At 38.7% G+C, this 22053-nt stretch overlaps 1 protein-coding gene across 2 annotated transcripts in view; it reads right to left on the bottom strand.

Moving 5' to 3' along the window:
- Nucleotides 1–907: 907 nt before the first annotated feature.
- LOC140234775 (arylsulfatase-like) overlaps nt 908–22053 on the bottom strand; it is a 30550-nt gene continuing 9404 nt past the window's right edge. For both annotated transcript variants that reach the window (XM_072314812.1, XM_072314813.1), the window contains 6 exons: nt 13716–13916; nt 12849–12998; nt 7733–7845; nt 3506–3728; nt 3048–3212; nt 908–2141 (listed from right to left, as the gene is read on the bottom strand). In XM_072314812.1, the coding sequence (XP_072170913.1) occupies nt 1438–2141; nt 3048–3212; nt 3506–3728; nt 7733–7845; nt 12849–12998; nt 13716–13916 (1556 nt within the window). In that variant the 3' untranslated portion in view covers nt 908–1437. The remainder of the gene's footprint in view (nt 2142–3047; nt 3213–3505; nt 3729–7732; nt 7846–12848; nt 12999–13715; nt 13917–22053) is intronic.

The following is a 22053-nucleotide window of genomic DNA, read 5'->3' as shown; positions in this document are numbered from 1 at the left end:
TTTAAAATGGCTGAAATATCCAAAAAAAAGAGCATTCCTAATAAGAAGCGGGACCCACCTCTTATTAGGATCACTTTGTTTCACTTTGTTTTTGGATGTCTCAGCGACTCCAAAACCGATTTTTATCTAATAAACTTTGAATTCCTTTTGAAATGGTATGCTGTGTATTATTTTCTTAAGTGGTTTCTCGGTATCTCACAAAAAAGTTAAAAGCCCAATTCTCATCTCCATCAATACTATACATTCCCTTAAAAGGACAAAATGGCAATACTCTTTAGAGGAATAGCCAGGATTCTGCTGAATGACTCATTTTGGAAAGTACATCGATACTGATGACGAGGATGATAATCATTATCAATAAAGTCAGAGTAGACATTGTTTCATAATCATCCTCAATTTGAAGGTCAAACATTTGAAAATATTGCCTCCCATCTGTCCGTGATGTATGCTCACTCGCCTTTCACTAACGGAAAATAGTGTTAGCTGTTTAAGTAATAGATGTTATGAAGTAAATCTTCGAGGTGAAACGTTAATGATATTCCCGACGACAGAATCAAAGTCTTTAAACATCCTCAGTTTCCCTTGGTGTGGATCCGACTTCATGAATTTTGTTTGTTGATGTGAAAAACTTACCTTAACATTCAAGAAGCACATCTGTGAAAATGAAATGGTTATTTCTGTACATGTACACACTGCATTTTGATTTGTTGTAATTTCATGTATAAATCGTGAGTATAATTCTCTCCCGCTCTCCTCTGAAAAGAGGGCGTTACCCCTCCCTTCCCCTTTCTCTCCCTCAATTTATTCTTTTCCTGTTCGGCTTTACTCTCTCTTTCTATCCTATTTTGAAGTGTTCAGGGTAATAGAAACAGTATGTAAACATTTCACAAAACATTTGAATGCATGTGTTTTTATTCATTTATCCAATACCAATAAGATAACACCACTGAAAAGACCTTTAAAGCACAAAAGAATGGGACATTCATTTTGATGTAAAATAATTGAAGAGTAAAGCACGCGAACTCTCAGTAATATATATCTTAAACTATGATTTCAAAATGTGACAGACAGGTGATTTTTTTCCAGCTTGATGTAAGCTGCGATAAAAGTGTAGACACTCGCTGAAGCCAAAAATCTGCTGTACGAGACAGTTATGACAAGGAGACGTACATGGCATGGTAAAATAATCTCGATTAAGACTATGGCACACAGACAGGAAGTTTTACTATTAAGAACTAAACATTACTGTAAGAGCCAATAAATTTACGCCTGAGGGATATGGGTGCATTTTCCCTTGAAAAGGAAGGGGCATATCAGTCGAAACAAATGGTCTTTGTTACCAGATCTACATTGTTATCATGAGCCTAAGGTATTGCATGACGTATTAACTAGAGAATAAACGTCGCTTCTGAATGATGCTCAAAAGTCGATGCCAGATCATTTGGCCGCATTGCTGGTGGTCGTGGTGGCGGCGGCGTTACGGGCAGCCACGTCTACGAGGTATTGGTAGCATTCCGGAAGCTGAGGGTTCTGCACGTAATTGCAGACACAGTTGGTAGCTTGATTGCAGCAGGGAACGATGCTGTGGTCGAATTCGTCGAGGAGGGGTGTACCCTTCACCATAGCGGACTTGTGCGCGTTCACTGCCTGCTGAATATCAGCCAGGACATCGGCATACCCGCTGACATCGAGCGGGTAGCTTTCGCCGGGATCTTGGTTGAGGTCGAAGAGGAGCGGCACATCGTGGACGGTCACGCAGTCGCCATCGCACTCGTTACAGTCGAAATAGTCTTCGAGGGGAAATCCCCCATCGCACCTTTCGCCGTACTGAGACTGCGAGAGGACTCGTTGTGTGCGGTAGTGGGCCTTGTACTGCCCGACTCGGGCAGCCATCAGTGTGTCCTTGCAGTAGTAGAAGAACGCCTCGTGAGGAGACGAGAAGCCGTCCAGGATGACGTCTTTGATGTTCTTGCCGTCGTAGATGCGGTCACACGGGAGGCTGGACCCCGCTAAGTCCGCGGCCGTGACTATGATATCCATCGACGTGACCAGCTCGTTGGAGACTCCTGGACTGACCATGTTGGGCCAGTAGACGATGTAAGGAATGCGATGTCCACCCTCCCAGGAGAGCGATTTTCCACCTGCCCGGAGCAAGAATTCAAAGGATCAACACAAATCGAATCAAAAAGGTGGTTGAAAATTCTGGCATTAGATTATGTACTACATATGGGAAAAGGAATATGAATAAAAGCGATTTTCGTAACGCTGCAATGATGCTAATATTTATTCAAACTATGAACTCTGACAATGATGATGACAAAGATGATACAGTAAATACTGCAACAAGGTAAAAGTGTTTCCGCTACTTCCACGACAATTTCTATTTAAAAATCTTATTCAAATGACAATAACAATGGTGATATTGGTAACAACATTAATAGTGACTATACAATAACATAAAAGAACCACGTTTAACATTATCAGCACCAACGTAGTTGCTCGACAACCTTTCAAATAGCACCAGCAGCGTTGCTGTAATTACAATTGTCAATTTTTATGAGTCGTTCCATTTTACTTTTCGATTACGACGATAAAAATATTATATATTAGCATAGTCAATCGTTCTTGACAAGAAAATAGACAGGATGGACTTGATATTGATTCACTAGCTTTTGTGCAGAGATAGATAAGAACATGACACGGTACAATAAAAGACATGAAAAGAAAAAAGGTAAACATTCGGGGAAATAATATGGGAAATGAGACGTAGAGAACGACGCGACGTTTTCATTTTTGTAATAGATTGTACTCATTATAGTTACAGCACCAAACCTTGAGGCATGTATGTATGTAAACCTTGAGGTACAGGTATCCTCAGGTATGGTTTGTTGTTATTTTTGTTTTTGTTGTCGTGTTTTGTGTACTTTCGGTTTTGTTTAGCCGTCACCATTGTTTGTTATTCCTGGACAGAAAAGTAAAACAACATGAAAACAAAACAAAAATGACAATTCGTATTCTGCCTATGCATGCACCGTGCTGCCTTTTACCTTGGAATACATTCGCGTCACCTCCCTCCAGACAGTACTCCCGATGAGGACCATGGTCGGAGATGAAGAAGACGACGGTGTTGTCATCGACGTCGTTGTCCTCAAGCGCTGTGACGATCTTCTCCACAGCAGCGTGCAACTCCCGGAGATTGTCTCCGTAGCGACCTGGAATGAAAAAGCAAGCGCAACGTTCCGAATTTTTGCCGCGCAAATCTTGCATCTAAAGCATATTTATACATATTATCATCACAACTGCACTTGTTTTATCAGAAGGGTACATTCCATTTTTTTAAGGAAAAGTGTGGTCAGATAATTGTGGCAAATATACAGCTGTTAAGAATTTAATATCATTCTCTCTCTCTCCGTTGGTTGACCATTTATTGATGATTACGTTATGAATATGATACAAATATTGCTCCTTTTTCACCATCACCGGACAGCTTTACTATTTGGCTTACCACGACGAGACGTGCATTCGAACTCGGTGTCGGAGAAGAGACTGGTGTGCATGTGAGCGAAGGCAACATAGAGGAAGAATGGAGTGTCCCGGTTGTCTCTGATGAAGTCTACGGCGTCGTTGGTGAAGAGTTGAGTCAAGCCCCTGTGCTGGTACGGTTGAGCCAGGAGGGTAGCGTTGTAGTACAGGTAGCAGGTTTGGGTATTGGGGAAGTCCACGTGGAGCTATTGGCCGAAACAAACGTAAGGGCGGAACTGTATTTTGTTCTGTTGATAGAACCTTTCTTAAAGCCACTGCTAACCACTGGGAACAATGATTTAAAAAATGTTCGATTTATCACATTTGATGCATATATGGAGGTCAGTTGTATCACAGAACATCCTACCATATAAAAATTTGCAATAAAGGCTAAAATATAAAGAGATATCGCTATTTTTCTCAATAAGCTATAACTGCATGTCGACGATTTATTATAGAAACATTTTTTTTTAATAAAGCTATTGTTCATATTTTGTAGGTTCCTATATTTAAATACTTTACACTGATTATACCGATAAACATTTTACTTTGGTTGTTTCTATCCCTAACTCAAATTTTAGAACCTTGAAGCACTAAACCTGGGTTTTGTTTCATCTGCATATGGTAGATAATGCTCTTAAAAAGTCGTGTTGTTGGTTTTATTCAGAAATTTGATTTCATTAACACAGGGTGAGAATCCTAATAACACGTGGGGGAGGAGAGGGAAGGGGAGGTTGGAGGGGAAAAGGGAGGAGGATATGGAAGGGGAGGAGGAGGAGAGTAGAATATAACATATAATTATATATTATATATTATAATATATTATTATAACATATATAATTATAACATATATAATTATAACATATAATTATATATATATAATATATAATTATTGTTATAATATATGATTATATATAACTTATATAATTATATATTATATACCTTATAATATATAAGGTAAACAGTGGTAATTGCACTATATTGTGAACGTACGAAATGCTACTCACTAACGGAGATAGGGATAGATTTGAAGCAGCAGAACACTTTCATCAGTTAGGGGAACGTACAATAGGAAATTCAGGCTGCAACCAACCTTTAATAATTTGCTGACTAGCTTGCGTCCACTCCTGTGGACTTCTGCAGGACTTTTTCAGGCCAAATCTTCGGCCCTTTGGCCTGAAGAAGGCCACAGGAGTGGACGAAAGCTAGCCATCAAACTACTGAAGGTTGGTGTATAGAAGTCAGAATCTCCTACTATAGAGTTAGATTTGTAAGCCGTTACATAAATGTTTCGTCTCGCATTATTTCTCCGAGATTCCTTTCCTGTACGAATTGATTATACTCTATACCAATGTCCGCAGAGAATTACAAGCATTTCCGCTGTCGCTGTTTTTGATAAAGTGTTGCCCTCTTTATCAAAATTTACGATAAGGGGGTATGTTGAAATGGACTCATCGTAGCTCGAAGGGAATACAAAGAATAATACATATAAAATCTTATCATATGCGTAACGAAAATCAACAGCTTGTGGACAACAGACTTCAGTGTACGCCGTCATATTGGTGTAACAGTTATCAGCAATTCTTGATACAGAAATGTGCTCAAGACAGACGACTCAATTACACACAGAGAAACAAAAACATCAAAGATTTTATGTGTGGTCATGTTTGCCATCCAAGCAAAAGCATTCGTTTCACTTTAATTCCCCCATTCGTTCTTTCGTTCATTTATTCATTCATTCATTCATTCATTCGAGCGTACTGCACAATGTGCCTAGTTGATGCCGTTCGCTGAATATTGCTAGTCACCTGGGGCGAACCACGAGGGGCGGCATCTTTCGCCCATTTTCTTTTGTTGGTAGTTAGGTGGATCACTTCACCGGGTCAGCACCCTGCTCTTTTCGATGAATGAATGATTGAAGTGGAACCTTTCACGTGAGTGAGTGGTGGCTAGAAATTCACACACGGGACCTCCATTTAATGTCCTATCCGAGGGACAGGGTGTTTCGTCTCTTACGTTTATAGAGGGGGCGGAATGCTTACCCACAACATTGCTGAGCGCGACTCGGGAATCGAACCCAAGTCCTTTGGATCTGGAGGCAGAGACGCTATCGACTTAGCAAAATCATCGTCCGCTACTTTAATTATGAGATATTAAGGCCGCTTTCCTGAGCTGTTTAACGTTTATTTCTTCCGGCAGTATGCTAAACAAGACATATATGTGACCGTGACCGTGCATCACAAAAACAAACAAAAAGTCGCACCCCTTGATTTTATGTGAGGACTCAAGAAAGGTGAAACGGGTCAACCGAGCCAGTTTTGAGGTTTCCATATTTTCTGAAAGAGCTATTCTTCTTCTACATTATCCCTAAGTTTGGGATCATTAATTGAATGGGAAAGTGGGTTTTCAGCAGTTTTTCTACAACCCCTTTTTTGGCAAAGTAGTGTGATCAGGTTTTTCTTAGACTTGTTAGAGGCCCCTTTTAATTTCTTGAAAATCCTTTGCACACTCTTCATTTTCAACTCTAATAACTTTTGAAAGTATGATGCTACTGCTTTGAAAGTTAAGATTTATTATGAACTGAATTTGTTAATCAAGCATGCTTAATTTCAGCTTAATCTGATAATCCCTTCATTGTTGTTGCTCCTGTGCTTTACATCAAGTATTTTGTCCCATTCATGGCACGGGTAGCACGGCTTAGTAAAGATTAGGGACTTGTATAAACCCTGTACTTCACAGCCTCTTTTCTCGGTTCAAACTTTTCCAGAGTGTGCGCTTTCTTTCCAATATTTATATAGGTTAGGAGAATCCATTTGAATTGAGTTATACATCATTTTAAAGCTTAGAGTCTGCTCTTTCAGAATCTGCCCTTAACAAAAAAAAATCCCTGTCTGGCGAATTTCTGTGTGTTTTGTGGTGCATGGTCACATATTTTTCATCCGGTCTTGAAAATGTACACACCAACAGATACTGTATATTCTTTCTAAATTTGAAAGACGGGTCTAGGGCAACTACCCCCGGGCAATTACCCCGGACCCTTCCCCTGGCCCTAATCCTAATCCTAACCCTAACCCAAACTCCTAATCCTAATCTTTACTCTAAACTTACCACTAACCAGTATTTAGCCGGGAGTGATTGCCCTCGCGGAGTGATTGCCCTGATACGTTGAAAGACGATTTGATACGTCATTGAATGGGTCTGAAAAGCTGATCTGAATAATCAAGTGTAACACGCCTCTCTCTCTATATTTCCACAAACGAACGCAGTACAAGAAGTCAAGGGTAGATTCTTTGCCTTCACTCTTCATAATTTCGGTTAAAAAAAAAACCCACCTAGAACACCGGCAAGCATAACAAAAGAAAATGATACAAATACACCGACTGACTGATAGACAAATAGTTTTACAAGCATGTATAATTTAAATACACATATCTCTATACTCTAGCAAACTTTGGCCGAACAAAACACCTCATTTAGATGAAAACAAAGAAATATAAGTATTTTAGTAGAAGCTACGATAAAACATCAATGGGTTGACATACTCGGGGTGGATTCGAACCAACGATCTCCTGATTACTGGACAGGCGTCGTGTCTACTAGACCACCGAGCTTCCGCTCGACAGCCAGTGCTGGTTCTATTCCTTTATTTCGTTATTTACTAATCTTTGTCTAGTTTTTTTTTTCACCAAACAATGGCATGCATGCCACTAGTCACTAAAAAGATTGATAGAATAATGTCTTAATCAGGAGATCTAACCAGAGTATGTATGCCCATGAATTTTTATTATATTTCATATCTTTATCGTGGTTACTACTAAAGCAGTGAATAATCGGTGTTTATTTATGTCGATTAAGGGCAAATTGTCAGTTTCAGGAAAAACAACTTGTCAAATATATGTGTATGATAACTGTCTCCCGCATTTCTGTTAAACATGTTCGCCTGATTTGTCTCTTGAACAGAAGGGACGTGGAAACGTAAATTCCTTTTTATGCGTAAACTAACATTAACCAGTCTCTATCTTCTATTGTCTAAAAATAGTTAGAGCTGTACATTAAAGTCAACCATTTACCTGCTTCTATGTATATTTCCTCTGTTCAAGCATTATAACTCAAACACTTTGTTCAACTGACGTTGTGTTATATTTTTGTATGAAAAAGAAATGCAGGGATCAAGTCAAATCACATGAAAAAAAAAACACGGATCTCTCACCCCAGTGTCGTCACAACCCCAGCTGTTGGTGAAGGGAAGGTTGTGGCCGACGAAGTTGAAGCCGTGGTTGTAGGGGAGATGAGCTCCGTCATCAGGGCTGTTCTCATTGATACCTGCCACCAAGAGAGGAAAAATTAAGTTTGAGAGAAATATGACAATGAAGAGGGCGACGATCACGATAACGATGATGATGATAATAATAACTATTGTTTGTGAAATATCATTATTTCATCATCATCCTCATCATTATCATAGTAATGATTTGATTTGATTTGATTTGATTTGATTTGATTTATTCTCTGTATGCCATTTTATTCAAATACATCAACTTTCTGCAATTTCATTAACATAGTACAAAATAACCATAGTACAAAATAACGGTAGTATACTTTCAACAATTATCATCATTTTCATAAATTATACAATACATCTGTAATATAATTACATGAGTAACATCTTAATAATTTGCATACAGAACAATTGCCAAGAATAAGCACAATGCTTGACTGTTTGGCAACCGATAACAAATAACATTACAATGAAGAAAAACAAGAGGGTCCAACATGATTCTCGTGGAATAAGGGAGAGAGAGAGAGAGAGAAGAATGGAAGGAGAGGAGATGATAAAAGCCTCCCGATACTAGTCTTGCCAGATCAACTCGACATACCTATATACCTAGACGCATACATACATGCACATATTTATACAAATAAGTTACAGTGATGTATTCACATAATAAGTGTTGCTTTTGTCACGTAAAAGTTACGTTGAATGAGAGAGAGAGATAGAAGGAGAAGAAGGCAAAAAGCAATCATCTACGCAGCATAAATTTCTACGTGCCCTTTCACAGCATGACGTTATAGTGAACCATGATTTGCCCGACATGACATGAATAATGAACAACAGAGAAGGAATGAATCCCAGTTAGATCAGAGGAGCGCAGTGTACTGCAGGTGCATCCGCACGTGCAGAGACTCAGAAAGAAGTAAACATAATAGATACAACAATGAAAAAAGAATGAGTCGTTGAGTGTTCCTACAGAAGGCATCACTGTAGTCCGGATTTTGGACGTTTTTTATCATTACGCATCCACCTCAGTGCGTCGCTAAAACAGTCCAGGCAGTGGACTAGCATCACTGGTACTGTGAATTCGGATAATGAGTTTCGTGTCACTTTGATCAATTTTATGCTCATTGATGTGATCCCTCTTATTTCTTCCTATTTACATCACAAAGATGATATCTTTTGTGTAAAGAGGTATAATGTACATGTACGTGTGTAGAGTCTGTGGCTTACACTTATGAAAGCGTTAATTTTGCGTGTTATTTTAATTATTGGATAATCTGTTTGTTATGATACACAATGTACAGATGTCACGTGCCTCGCAGAACTGTGTAATACTTGCTGCAGCCGACACTCAGATTCCTATTTCTCTCTTAACCTCCCTTGGTTCTCGCAGGCATGTATATCCCACCCAATATTGTATAGGCGCTCTGTTGGTGTACACCTTCTTATTTCCTTCTTTTTTATCCTCTCTGTTTCTTCCGCCCTATCTCTCCTTCCCACCCATGCCCCTCTTTCCTCATTCTTCTATTTATCTCTGCTCAACTACACCAATTCATTGTCTGGAACATGTTTTGCTGTTTTTCACCCTATTTGTTTGGGAGTGGAATTATATATACTTTGCACATTTTAGAATCCCCCGTAATTAATTCAGTGCAATATATTTCAATAGGCATTCATTGTGGATATCTCCCGAGAAGAATCTCATTGATCAGTATAGGCTTTGATGATCAGGTGCACGAGAGTGATCACTGGGGTGTAACGAGAATAGGAAATCAGCAGGTCTGATAATGTACTAATTCATCGTGTGAGCGTAGTGGTGCGTATGCAAAACATGAGAGAAAGACCCAGTGAAAGTGACAAAGAGCGAAAGGGCGTGTGATAGTGTGTGAGGCAGGTGTCGAAAGAGAGTGTGTGAATACCGAGCCCTGATCATCTGTGTTTTGTTGTGAGGTTATGTTTACGGCTTGCCCAGTCTGTAGGTTTACATGTCCTGTCGTATGACCTCGTTTCTTGATGTCAGTATTTTACGTGTTTCATTTGTATGAATACTTTTTTTGTAATATCTATTGTCTCTTTTACGATGTAATTCTATGTGCAATTCAGTCGTATGACTGCGAGACATGAATACTTCAATAAAATACCATTTATCTATCTATCTATCTATCTAAATCAACATTTTCTTTACTGCTTTTTTAAATGAATAGATAGACTTGATGTTACGTACACTTGTAATTCAAGTGAAAGTTTATTCCAAATATCTGGACCAGCATGTCTTACGGATTTGTGTGCTAAGAGTGTTTTGGGGTTATTCAAGTGTACATCCATTGCATGCCTTGTTGGATAGAATGGATTTCTGAGTTCAGCTGGAACATATCGATAAATGAAGAAGGTAGTAAATCGGTACCAAAGCGGAACATCAAAAGTGCATTTTGTAAAGTGCGGATGTCGTTTACCTTTAAGATCTTAAATCAGAAGAAAAGGGGATCTCTGTGATCATTATAACCAGCATTTCTTTGCACATATACGAATTCCTTTCTTTTGCTATTTTAATATAGTATTGTTAGCAGACACCGAGTCTGCCCATACCATATTACAATAAAAAAATGTATGTAGGATGAGTGCATTATAAAGCATAATCAAAATATCCAAAGATAAACAATGTTTGAGTTTACATAATATTCCAACATTACGAGCAATAGGAGATGAAATATATTTCACATGATCATTTCAAGTAAGAGTTTCATTAATTTATAATTCCAAGAAATTTAGTGGATGTTGTCCTCTCAAGAGGAATACCATCTATTTTCTGAATACATTCAGTATCACTACAAATCAGTTTCCTTGGATGTTTGAAGTGTATATAATTCGGTTTTTTTTTTTTAATTCAAAATAAGATACTACTTTTGAACCACTGTGACAATTTTGGTAATCAATTATTTAAAGGTCTACTAAGACATTGAAAATCTGAATTTGAGAGAAATACATTGGTGTCATCAGCAAAAAAAAAAAAAAAAAAAGTATTGCAATAAACTTGATGCATTAGGTAAATCATTGACATATGACAGAAACAATAATGTCTCAAGAATTGACCCTTGTGCTACGCCGCATTTGATCAACAATGTTTCCGAATTACAGGAATCAAAACATATAAATTGCTTTCGATCATTTGAATAACTTGCGATCAGTTTCAGAGCAGTTCCTCTTATACCATAAAAATGTAGCTTTGATAGCAAAATAGAATGGTCAAGAGTATCAAATGCCTTGCTTAGGTCCATGAAAACACCGATAACATGCTTTCGGTCAGATAAGGCATTTGATACTCGATCATACAATTGTGCAAGTGCCAGGTCAGTTGAATGTGATTTCCTGAACCCATCAGGATTCAAAATATTGTATTTGGTTAAAAAACTGTCGAGTCTATTATACATAATTCTTTCCAGTATTTTAGAAAAGGTGGGTAACAAAGAAATGGGTCGGTAATTACTAATATTCGAAGAATCATCTTTTTTATACACAAGAATAACTTTTCCTATCTTGAGAGCAGTAGGAAATACTCCAGATAATAAAGAGAGATTGAAGACATGAGAGATATATGGGGATAATAATCGATCAGATGATCTGTTTCAGCAAAACAGTGCTGATTTCATCATAACCAGTAGAATGTTTTGATTTCAAAGATGCTGTTATATGCATAATTTCTATATAATCAGTAGACTTTAAAAAAAGTGAATGACTCCACGGATTATAAAGATATTGACGAAAATTTGTTCCATGGCTATCAACTTTCTTAGCCTGATGGGGACCAATTTTTACCCAAAAAAATATATAGATATAATTAAAAGCATGAACTATATTTTGTGGAGATTAAACACAATGATCATTAAGATTGAATATTTTGGGAATAATTTTCTGCTTATTATTCCCTAATATTTCTTTCACAATTTTCCATGTGTAAGACATTTTTTCCTTGTGCATTCTCAATGATAATAATGATAACTGTATAACAATTTAGTATAACAAGTTGATGATAATGAAAATTCAAGTGATAGTGATGCATCGTCTGTTCATTGTTCTTTTGCGGTATTGATTCTCTAAAAGAATATTTTTTTTTTACCAAATACTATGTACCTCCAGATATGTACCTCAAGGAAAAGCAAGCAAAACAGCAGCATCTAATGAGCTTTTTTTTTAACAATGAAAATTTAGCAAATGTTCATCTCAGAAGAACAAAAGCAAAGGCAAATATCATGTTTGACATGAGTTTTAGCGATTCTTAAAGATCTACAAAGAAAAAAAAAACACAACAGCAATATTTCATAGACCTTGCCATTAAAATACTGAAGGTGAATGTAATGATGGACGCTGGACTAAGGACAGTAAATCTGGTGAGAAAAAAATGCGGAGACCAAAATGTTGACTTAACATTGTCACGTGCTAACACTAATCGTTTGAATACCAAATGAAGGGCACCTTAATCTTCCGTAGTGTCCGTAGGATTTTTGACGTTTGTCCTCAATATTTATCTGTTACTTCTTCCAGTGTGGAATGCTTTTAAACCATGTTTCCTGGTTGGCTCACGAGGCAATGTTTAATGTTCTTTTTTTCCCTTTTTTATGAGGGGACTTCATACTACAAGCTCTGATTGTTAGCAGTCCCCTCCATTTCCAGCAATTTTGTTTCTGAATTTACCATAATGATATAACATTTATTTGTATCTCTGTTAATAATTCACCTGTGTCTTTATTGCATGTTATTATGTTCATCACACTGTTGTACGGATTTCGTGACATTATCTGTATATGCGAACATTTCATTGTGTTCCAAATTATTTTGTTGGAAATGAAATAAATCAACCTGAACTTGAATGAACTGACATTTGCCCATCAGACCTTGAGAACTCCTATAAACGCTATGAACTACTCTGTAGAACTTAGCTCAGGCAGCACATTTCGGCATTATCATTATTTTAATAGGATGGAAATCCTTCTACAGGTGTGTTACCTTAATATCGACACACTGCAAACTTTGTCAAATGAAAGCGTGCTCTTACCGAGATGCCATTTTCCAACCATGCCCGTTTCGTAGCCAGCCGACTGCATAGCTTCAGCGATGGTGATTTCGTTCTTCGGCAGTCCGGTCGTGGTCCAAGGCAGGAAGACGCGAGTCTCACCGTATGTACCGATGCGAATTGGCAGACGACCTTTACAAAGAGGGAAGACAATGAGGTCGTTGATAATACCGTGCAGGAATTGGAGGAACAGGAATTAGAAGGATGTGAAAATTCGAAGTCAAAGTAAGCAGGTTGAGAGGAAACGAAAACCTGTCAACTCTTTGGGCACCTTCTCTATATTCATTCATTTTTATTTTCGTTCCTATAATGTATTATTCGAAACTTCAAGAGATTCTCTCGACAGGCATCACTATCAATAATATCAAAAGGGCAAGTCAATTTGAATACTGTATATACCTCTATATCCTGTGGGAATGTTGAGGGTAAGTTATTGTTTCCCTCCCTCCCCCCCCCCCCCCTCCATATTTAGGACCAGAGAGTGAGAGAGAGAGAGAGAGAGAGAGAGAGAGAGGGAGTAATACAAGAAAGTGAAGTGTATGTTATGATTTTGTTATCAATTGAAATATAACGATGAAAACATATTTGAACTGAATGAATTTAACTGAAATGAATTGAATTGAAATTGATTGAACTGAGTTGAATTGAAATTTATTGAACAGAATTGAACTGAATTGAATTGGATTGAATTGAATTGAATTGAATTGAATCGAATTAAAATTGAATTGAATTGAATTGAATTGAATTGAATTGAGGCACATTGATGCAGAGAGAAAAGGAGAACCAGAAAAGAGAGAACGAAATGTGGACGACTCCAGGAGTGTTTTTGCTTTGATCCCATCAACCAACCTGTCATGATGGCTGAACGGCTCGGGGTGCAGACGGAGTCGCCGACGTACCCATTGGTGAACCTCAATCCCTTGGCCGCCATGTGGTCGATGAACCCGAATTCTTGTGTCGGATGGCCGTACGACATCAGGTCACCGACGCCCATGTCATCAGCGACGAGGAGAACCACATTGGGCTGGTCGTCGACATCTCGATTGCGACCTGCGCGTGGAGGCCAATGGTGAAATGGTCTTCGGAAGGGAAACAAGGCCAATGTGGAGGCTACTACGGACAAGACGAGTGCTAGCACTGCAGCTGTCTTCATCGTGGATCAAATTTTTGCTCTCTCTCTCTAGCTCTCGGATATATTCTGTGCCGAATCCGTGTCTCAGCTAGAGTATATAAACATTTGTCTTGCTAGGAGTGGCGGAAACTGTTTCCTTGCTTGTTTGTTTGTTCTTTTAAAGAAGTGATATGGGAAAACACCTCCCCATACTGCCATACTCTCCAGCATATGGGCGTGATTTCAACATAATCTTTAATTAACGAAAATGCTGGTACCCGAATTCATTGTTACTTTAAGTTTCCTGCCATGATTTGTTTGAAAGGACGCCATCACCGATGATACAGTTCGAACAAACTTTCGATCACGTGATAAAACCAGGCACTTTGATTGGTTTTTCCCTCTTTCACTCTCTCCCTCTCTCTCCATCCATCTATATTATCATCCATCTATGTATCTTTCTATCTATCTATCTGTTTCTCTATAGCGTAATCATGTAGGTAACAGTCAGTTTACAGAAATTAAGAAGCGCATGCTTCAATGCTAGTAATGTTTTTATATATTTCACATCAATAATATCGCTTTCCAAACTATGTGTCCCTTAAACAACTACATTTCCGGTTGGCTGCAGAGCAGTTTCTTCTTCGACATGCCTTTGCACTGTCATGGTACAAAAAAAAACAAACAAACAAACAAAGCAATGACAAACACTTGCTGAAATAAGAAAAGAAAATGCTTCACGTCAAGTGGTATTTCATCCCCGCTGTATGAGCGCGTGTGTTGGGTGGAAATAAGAGCGGCAAGACTGACTTCCATCTCTGCTTTGTGCGAGGAAGTACTAAAAAGGTGAGCACTTCTAGTACAACCTTGGTTTGACATATCTGACCACTAGGACGTCCACCCTAATACATCCCCGGATTAGACACCGAATAAGTTCACACTATTAAAATGTTTCAGTTATCACAGCATCATTCATTCTATCACCTCTTCCCTCCTCATTATGAATACAGTGATGGTGATTTTGTAGTATCATAATATCTTGTCATTTTTGCAATAGCTACTTTCGTAAGTTTATAGGGGTAATGTCAATAGTAGTAGTATATAATGATAATAATGATAATAAGAATTATTGTATCATCATTTTCAATATTATTGTTCATTATTATCATCATTATTATTATTATTATTATTGTTATTAATATCATCATCATCATTACTGTTATATAAAAGAACCAAAAATAACAAATTTTATTTTATTTTCAACAACGAACCTTCGGAGTAACGTCAAAAATGTTAGGATTAACGATTATTTTGGTATAGGATTAGAGTATGTTTCGGAATTACGAACCTTAAATCATTTTCGGATGAACGAACCTTCGAAATAACGAGCATCACACACGGCGCAGTATTATTACCTAATTGATGGGTTCGTAGAATTGAAAACATGTTCATCCAAAGAAATGTCATTTAATGAACTACACAATGACAACACAAAGCTAACCATATTCTTGGCAGAACAACAAAGTGGCGGCATATGCAGACATTTTCCACTCTTTACTTTTCATTTGGTGTTACAATTCCTTCACAGGCGTACCCATAAAGAGGGGGTGATGAAGTTTTGGGTATGGAGGCACCGTGGCAGAAGCAAACACCCTTTTCACCCCTATCCCTCCCCTCCCCTTCCACCCTCACCCCCCCCCCAAAAAAAAAGCAAAAATATAAAGACACGAAAAGATTCAGAAAAATACGAAAATTTCCTGAATGTATGTGGACTACATGTATACACCCTACCCATACTTTGTTTTTTCTTTCATGTCTAATACTTCACTTCCTCAAGTTCGGAAAAAAAAAAAACCAATAGTTGAAACCGCGCAAAGCGAACGCTTTAAGGGCTGATTTCACGATTTGCGAAGGACCCAAATGTCGAAAAAACAAAATGGCAAAGTCCAACATTCGGAAATGTTTTTCTCCGAATGCGTTCCGATAATGGAGTCGTAAACCATTCTTGCGCAGTTTGTGCGTAGTTCTCACGACGTACGTGCGAATGACGTGTGTACCACTGCCAAACTACTGCCAATCAAATACACTAAGAGAAGACTCGATAGCTAGCTATCTTGAGTTGAAGTCAATATATTATTCTCTTTCCGTTCTTTTTTCTCTCCTTTTCATTTCTCTGTTGTGTGCGTGCGTGTGATTGTGCCGACTTTTTTTTTCTACGGACCTACCCCAAAAAGCAATTAATTTTACATAAGCTCCCCCACACATCATCTCAATTTTCAAATATGATTTTGGCATACTCTAGAGTAATTTCAATTGTATTCTTTGGCATTGATCGAATATTTCGTTCTCTACACGGGCTTTTTTATCATGAGTATGATCGTTTGATGTGTAAATATATGCTTCGATTTTAATTTGTAGAAAACGTACACTGCAAAAAGTCCGGTGTTAAATATGAAACACCGAGCTGGTGTTAAATTTCCGGTGCCCATTCATGGTGTTAGATTAACACCTCCAGGTGTCATTTCAAAATTTAGAATTGTTTTTGAATAGTTTCTTAGTTACTGCACTTCTTGTTAATTTTGAACTTCAACAAGACGATAAAGAATTTTCCGATAAAGTACTTGATTTTTGAAAAAAATGTGTGTAAACACATCTACACCACAGTAACACCAGTTGATGTGGTCCCCTATTGAAGCTGGACGGGTGTTATACCATTGAAATTAACACCACCAATATCAAATCAACACCATGCGGTGTCATTATTGAATTAACTCTAGCGCAGTGTCAAAAATATAAAAAGCCACAGTGTCAAATTAACACCACGAAGTGCTAGCTGAACACTTTTTAACACCGTCACAATACATTTTCTACACCTGTGGGTGTGGTCCTCTATTAAAGTTAGATCGGTATTAGATTTAACACCCATGGTGTTAAATCTAACACCGATGTTTTTACAGTGTAGTGTAAGAAATTAAATGAAATGAAGTCATTTTGAAGTCAGACACCTTGGCCACGAACTTTATAGAGATCAGATGTGTAGGGGTGCTGATTTGCCCCCAAACAACGTTCATTGGAATATCTCAATAGATACGCGAACAGTTTGTGGATATGTCGTAAAATGATAGGAAGATCTTTGCTGATTTTTCGCGAAACATGCGCTAGACTTTCACCAAATTTTGGGGATCTGTTTGGGGCTTCACGCAGACTTTGCACACAGCGCGCACGTCTTACGAAGATCGCGCAAAATACACTGTATGACGAAACTTTCAAGACATTTTCGAGAACAAGTCATGAGCAAATCACGACCCAGTGTCAGTCACTAGGTGCGGAAAACGTGCGCGATAAACGTCATTTTATTTTAAATCACCGCCTACACTAAAAACGACTATCACTAACAGTTGACGACGCTTCTGAACCCCGCCCAGGTTATGCGATCTTTTAGAGAGACTGAAATGCAAATGCTGGAATATGCCATTTTTTTTTTTCCTGACAATTGGATCCCTCTCAAATTGTTCACGTGCTCCGTGAAACCATCCCTTTGTCACGAAACAGAAAAACGATACCACATTTACATCAAGAGCTAACTCAGCAGACATTATAACATGATAACAATCAGTGGATTGATTTCGTTGATAGCTAGACTGCCCCCATGTCAAAACTTCATGGTTTACCATAGTGATATCTACTTTCAGTGTACTTCCTCAATTCTGGAAAAACACTGGTTGAAAACGATCAAGCGGACGCTCTTGTCACGCAACAAGTAAGCGAGATCTATACATCCACACCAAGAGCTAACTTAGCACACATTGTAACCTGATAACTTTTTTTTTCTTTTTCCATTTTTCTTTTTATTTCTTTTATTAAAAAAAAAAAAAAAAAAAAACGAGGGCGGGGACGCGCCTGGTGCACCCCAGTCTGGATCCACCACTGAGTATCAGAACTCCTTGGTTTTCCATATAGTGATGTCTAAAACAGGAAGTTTAGCCGTCGAGTCGTATTACTTAAAACGGAGAAATGATTTAACATGTTCTAAACTTTGCATATGGGATAGTAAAATAGGCCAAATCGCATGATAAGAGTCTCAAAAACCCACAGTTTGACTTCATAGTTTGAAATTAATGCGGTGAGCATTATTTGACGCTTTCATAATCATCTATGTTCCATTCACTTGCTGAGGTCAGGGAAACGCTAGCATGACTGGTTGAAAGCCAGTAGATTGATTTAATCGATAACTATTCTAGCTTACCATACCGGAAATTCATAGTTTCATTACAAAAAAAAAAAAAAAAAAAAAAAAGAATAGTAATTTTGTATTAAAAGACTTAGTTTCACAACAAAAACAACTGCACTTAAAGCCTATTCCTACATTATTACGCAAACTCCTTATTTTTCACTCAAGGGGGCGGGGTTGTCTTAACGCCTAAGCACAACCTCGCTATAAGCGAGTGTACAATTGTATTTCTGTGTTTGAGAATATATGATACGGGAGATATACCCCGGAAACTAACCAGAAACAACAACGACAAACAAGCAAAAGCTCGAAGCTACTTCCTGAAAGAGCGCCACCAGCTGGATGCCAAAAGTGCTATACGATTTACCAATCAACAAATCAGAGAGGAGAGAGAGAGAGAGAGAGAGAGAGAGGGGGAGAGAGAGAGAGCCAAAGCTACTTGCAGATCCTGATGTCTTCGTCGGGAATTCGATAGCCATCAGTCTGAAAATGCGTCACGGCACGAAATTGAAACTGAATCTGAAAGACTTACCTTTCCATGCTGTTTGTTTGTTTGTTCGTTTCAAACTCTTGTGAGTTAAGACTAAGAGTTTATGTTACATGCTAAGTGGTTGCGAACAAGAAATTGAGAACGGCAATCGCAACCCGTTCGACAAAATGCTGGTAATTTCGTAGGTGAAACAGATTTACACTCGTTCGTTTGTTCATCTTTCTTAACTCGGCTTTCACCAAATAGAAGGAAACTATACGATCCTCCATCAGCTGCAGCGATCTTCAGCAATCTGCATCCGACAGCCTTCTTTTCTTTCATTTTCTTGTCTTTCCCTACTTTTCCGTCGAAAATGTCTCTTCTAATTTCTCTTCAATCGTCATTTCCTTTTCCCTTCTTTCGCGTGCGTTTAAAGGGATCGTATAGTTTTGGTTGAGGCCTAATTTCAGGTTTCTAACATTTTTTGGTGAGATAATCAGAAACCTCTTATGAAATATGAAAGAGCATGTAATTCTATGAGGAATTCAACGTTTAATTGATGAAAATTGGTTTTGAAATGGCTGAGATATAAAAAAGAGCGATTCTACTAAAGTGTGGGATCCACACTTTATCACAATCGCTTTGTTTTACTTTGTTTTTGAATGTTTCAGTCATTACAAACCCGATTTTCATCAAATAAACTTTGAATTCCTCTTAAAATGGTATGCTCTGTACTATATAATAAGTGTTTTCTTGGTATCTTGCAAAAAGTTAAAAGCCTAATTCTCATCTCCACCAATACTGTACTATCCCTTTAATTTTGCACTCTCATAATTCCTTTTCCTCACTACTGTTTTCAATATTTCTCAAATAGATGAATATATGCCCTAGACAAAACGCTTTATGTTTAAAAGATGACTGCATTTATTATCTTATTTTTCCTATTCATGTTTTCTTTTGAAAAAAAAAGGAATAAACTATCATATAGGCACATTCAGTTTGATAACTGCTTTACAATAGCTTTCTGTATACATATTACAGGTATAAAAATTAAAGACAGTCATATAATGCGAACAAATAGATATGTCGCTATGGTGATTGGCATGCCATAGCCATATCGTGCGATTCTCCCATTAAGTCTATATTTGATCTTTACAATAAGAGACGAGAATCTAAAGTAAATATCTGTTTTAAATGAGAAACTTCCCACATGGTATTTATCTGTATATCAGAAATGCCTGCATGCGCTGTCAATCAATCAAGTCTCACTAAATTCGCACAATGTGACTGCTGTGAAACAGAAACAAAATAATAATTAATATATTGAACGATTCTTATTACTCATTTTAACTTTGTTTTGTTTTTTCACGTCTGATAAAAAAGCCTACTGATAGCATTAACACATTCTTAACAACAGTGGGTAGTCAATTACAGCACGTGCAGTTGAGTAGTCGAAATGGTGTGCCAAATAAAACGATACACTTTTAAAGTAGTCCTGAAATACAGGTATATAGATACCTCCTAAAGTCTCTTTTTTTTTTTGAAAAATTTTGCTACCCGGAGGTCCCCGCAGATGACCCGAACATGACAGTATACCTAGCACGTATCTCACCCGTAGTTACCCGGAGTTGCGCACGCAAGTCCTCTTTACCCGTAGCCAAGTTTTGGCCCTGTCACATCTTTCCGGGTAAGATACGCGGGCTTGATGCGTGTGGGGATTTTCGAGCACGCAGGACAATTTTTGCAGGTGGAAAAGGATTTGGGAGAGTTTCGCATGCGTCTTACCTGCTGGACCCGTGCTATATTTACGTTCTACTAACGTCCATTCCGTTTGACCAACGTGTAGGCGCATGGGTGGCGAGTGAGGGCTGACAACTCGGTGAAGGAATTCCTCTGAAGGAATTTGATATGGCAGATGTCCCACAGAATGTCATGCAGATGACATGCGCTTCTATCGCAAAAGCATAGATCCACGGGCAACTTACGTACTTCAAGCGGGTCAACTGCCTGTGACTTGCGACATCTACGGGCCTCCTACTGGTGTTCCGCGTGGAAATCAGCAGGCAATCCCCGCGACTCACCCGGAAAAGTTTTGGTCATGCTCAAAACTTGGCTGCGGGTAAATCGAACTTGCGTGCGCACCTCCGGGCAACTGCTGGCGAGATACGCGCTATGTACTATGTACTGCTGGTAGGTCCGGCTTGCAAAAATAAATTCCCGCAAATCAACCCGTAATGTCTTCCCAGACACGGTGTGACAAGACCTTGAGCATGCTTAAAACTTGTTCCGGGTGAGTCGCGGGGGTTTGCCCGCAGAGGTACACGTAGAACACCAGTAGGAGGCCCTTAGCGGCAGCACCTCGCAGACAACTCATACGAGGGTATTTCGCAGTTGTAACGCAGGCACTTCACAGCCCCCGTATGTCGCTCGTAACTGAAAACAGATCGGTTTCGAAGCTCTCACGCAGGTCACACGGAATACACGCAAGTAGCAGGTAAGTAGCACGCGTCTACAAGCCCGCAACAAGCCCGCGTAGTTTACCCGGAAAGGTGTGACAGGGCGTTTAGGTATTTTACTCCATTTCTAACCATTCATCCCTCATTTCCTATCCCAAATTTTGCAGGCACAGGCACGCCAAAAGCCCACTGACTGGATCGTAATTTCCTGCACAGTCTACTTTTCTTGTCCTTTACAAAAGTGGGCTGTGCTCACCTAAACATGAAATGTTTTTTGGACTTTTTGTTTAATCCATCGACCGGATTGTGGAGAACCGATGGGTTTTGAGGGACAAGCAGGGGCACGAAGTAGTCTTTTTAGGAAATTGTGCGCCTAGCACTTTCCCATTCTACATTTCCTATATCAGCGAAGATATTGCCTATAGCTGAGCACTGCATTAGACTTATCGTCTATGCACAGAAATTGGAAGACGAACACATTAAGAAAACAATATTTGTCATGTTAAAGCTACATTTCTGTAGGCACCTCCATCTACTTTAGCAGAGACATCTGTCCATCAATATCATGCTGATCAACGTTGACGAAGAGGTACTTCATCTGCATCACCGGCGCCAGGTCGAGAGATTTTAGCCGGAACTGAAGGATCCTGTAATCTCTTCTCGCTGATATAATTTCATGGTTTCAAGTCTCATTGACATTGAAATCTGTCACAACTTTTGTCCAAGTGCCTCACGTGAGTGGATCCTTTGGGGTACAGAAAGCACAATGCGCGGGTTGTCATGAGATATGCAGGCATCACGCTATCCGGGAATTGAGCAAAGACGGACACACGATAACGGAAAGGTTCAAATCTAGCACTGATCATTTACATCGGGTCATTATTTTGTGAGGGCAGTTCATATAGCCATCGTATGGCCGC

The sequence above is a fragment of the Diadema setosum genome, chromosome 11 (genome assembly GCF_964275005.1).
Source record: "Diadema setosum chromosome 11, eeDiaSeto1, whole genome shotgun sequence".
Lineage (NCBI taxonomy): Eukaryota > Metazoa > Echinodermata > Echinoidea > Diadematoida > Diadematidae > Diadema > Diadema setosum.
This window is presented reverse-complemented; position numbering and strand designations above follow the sequence as displayed.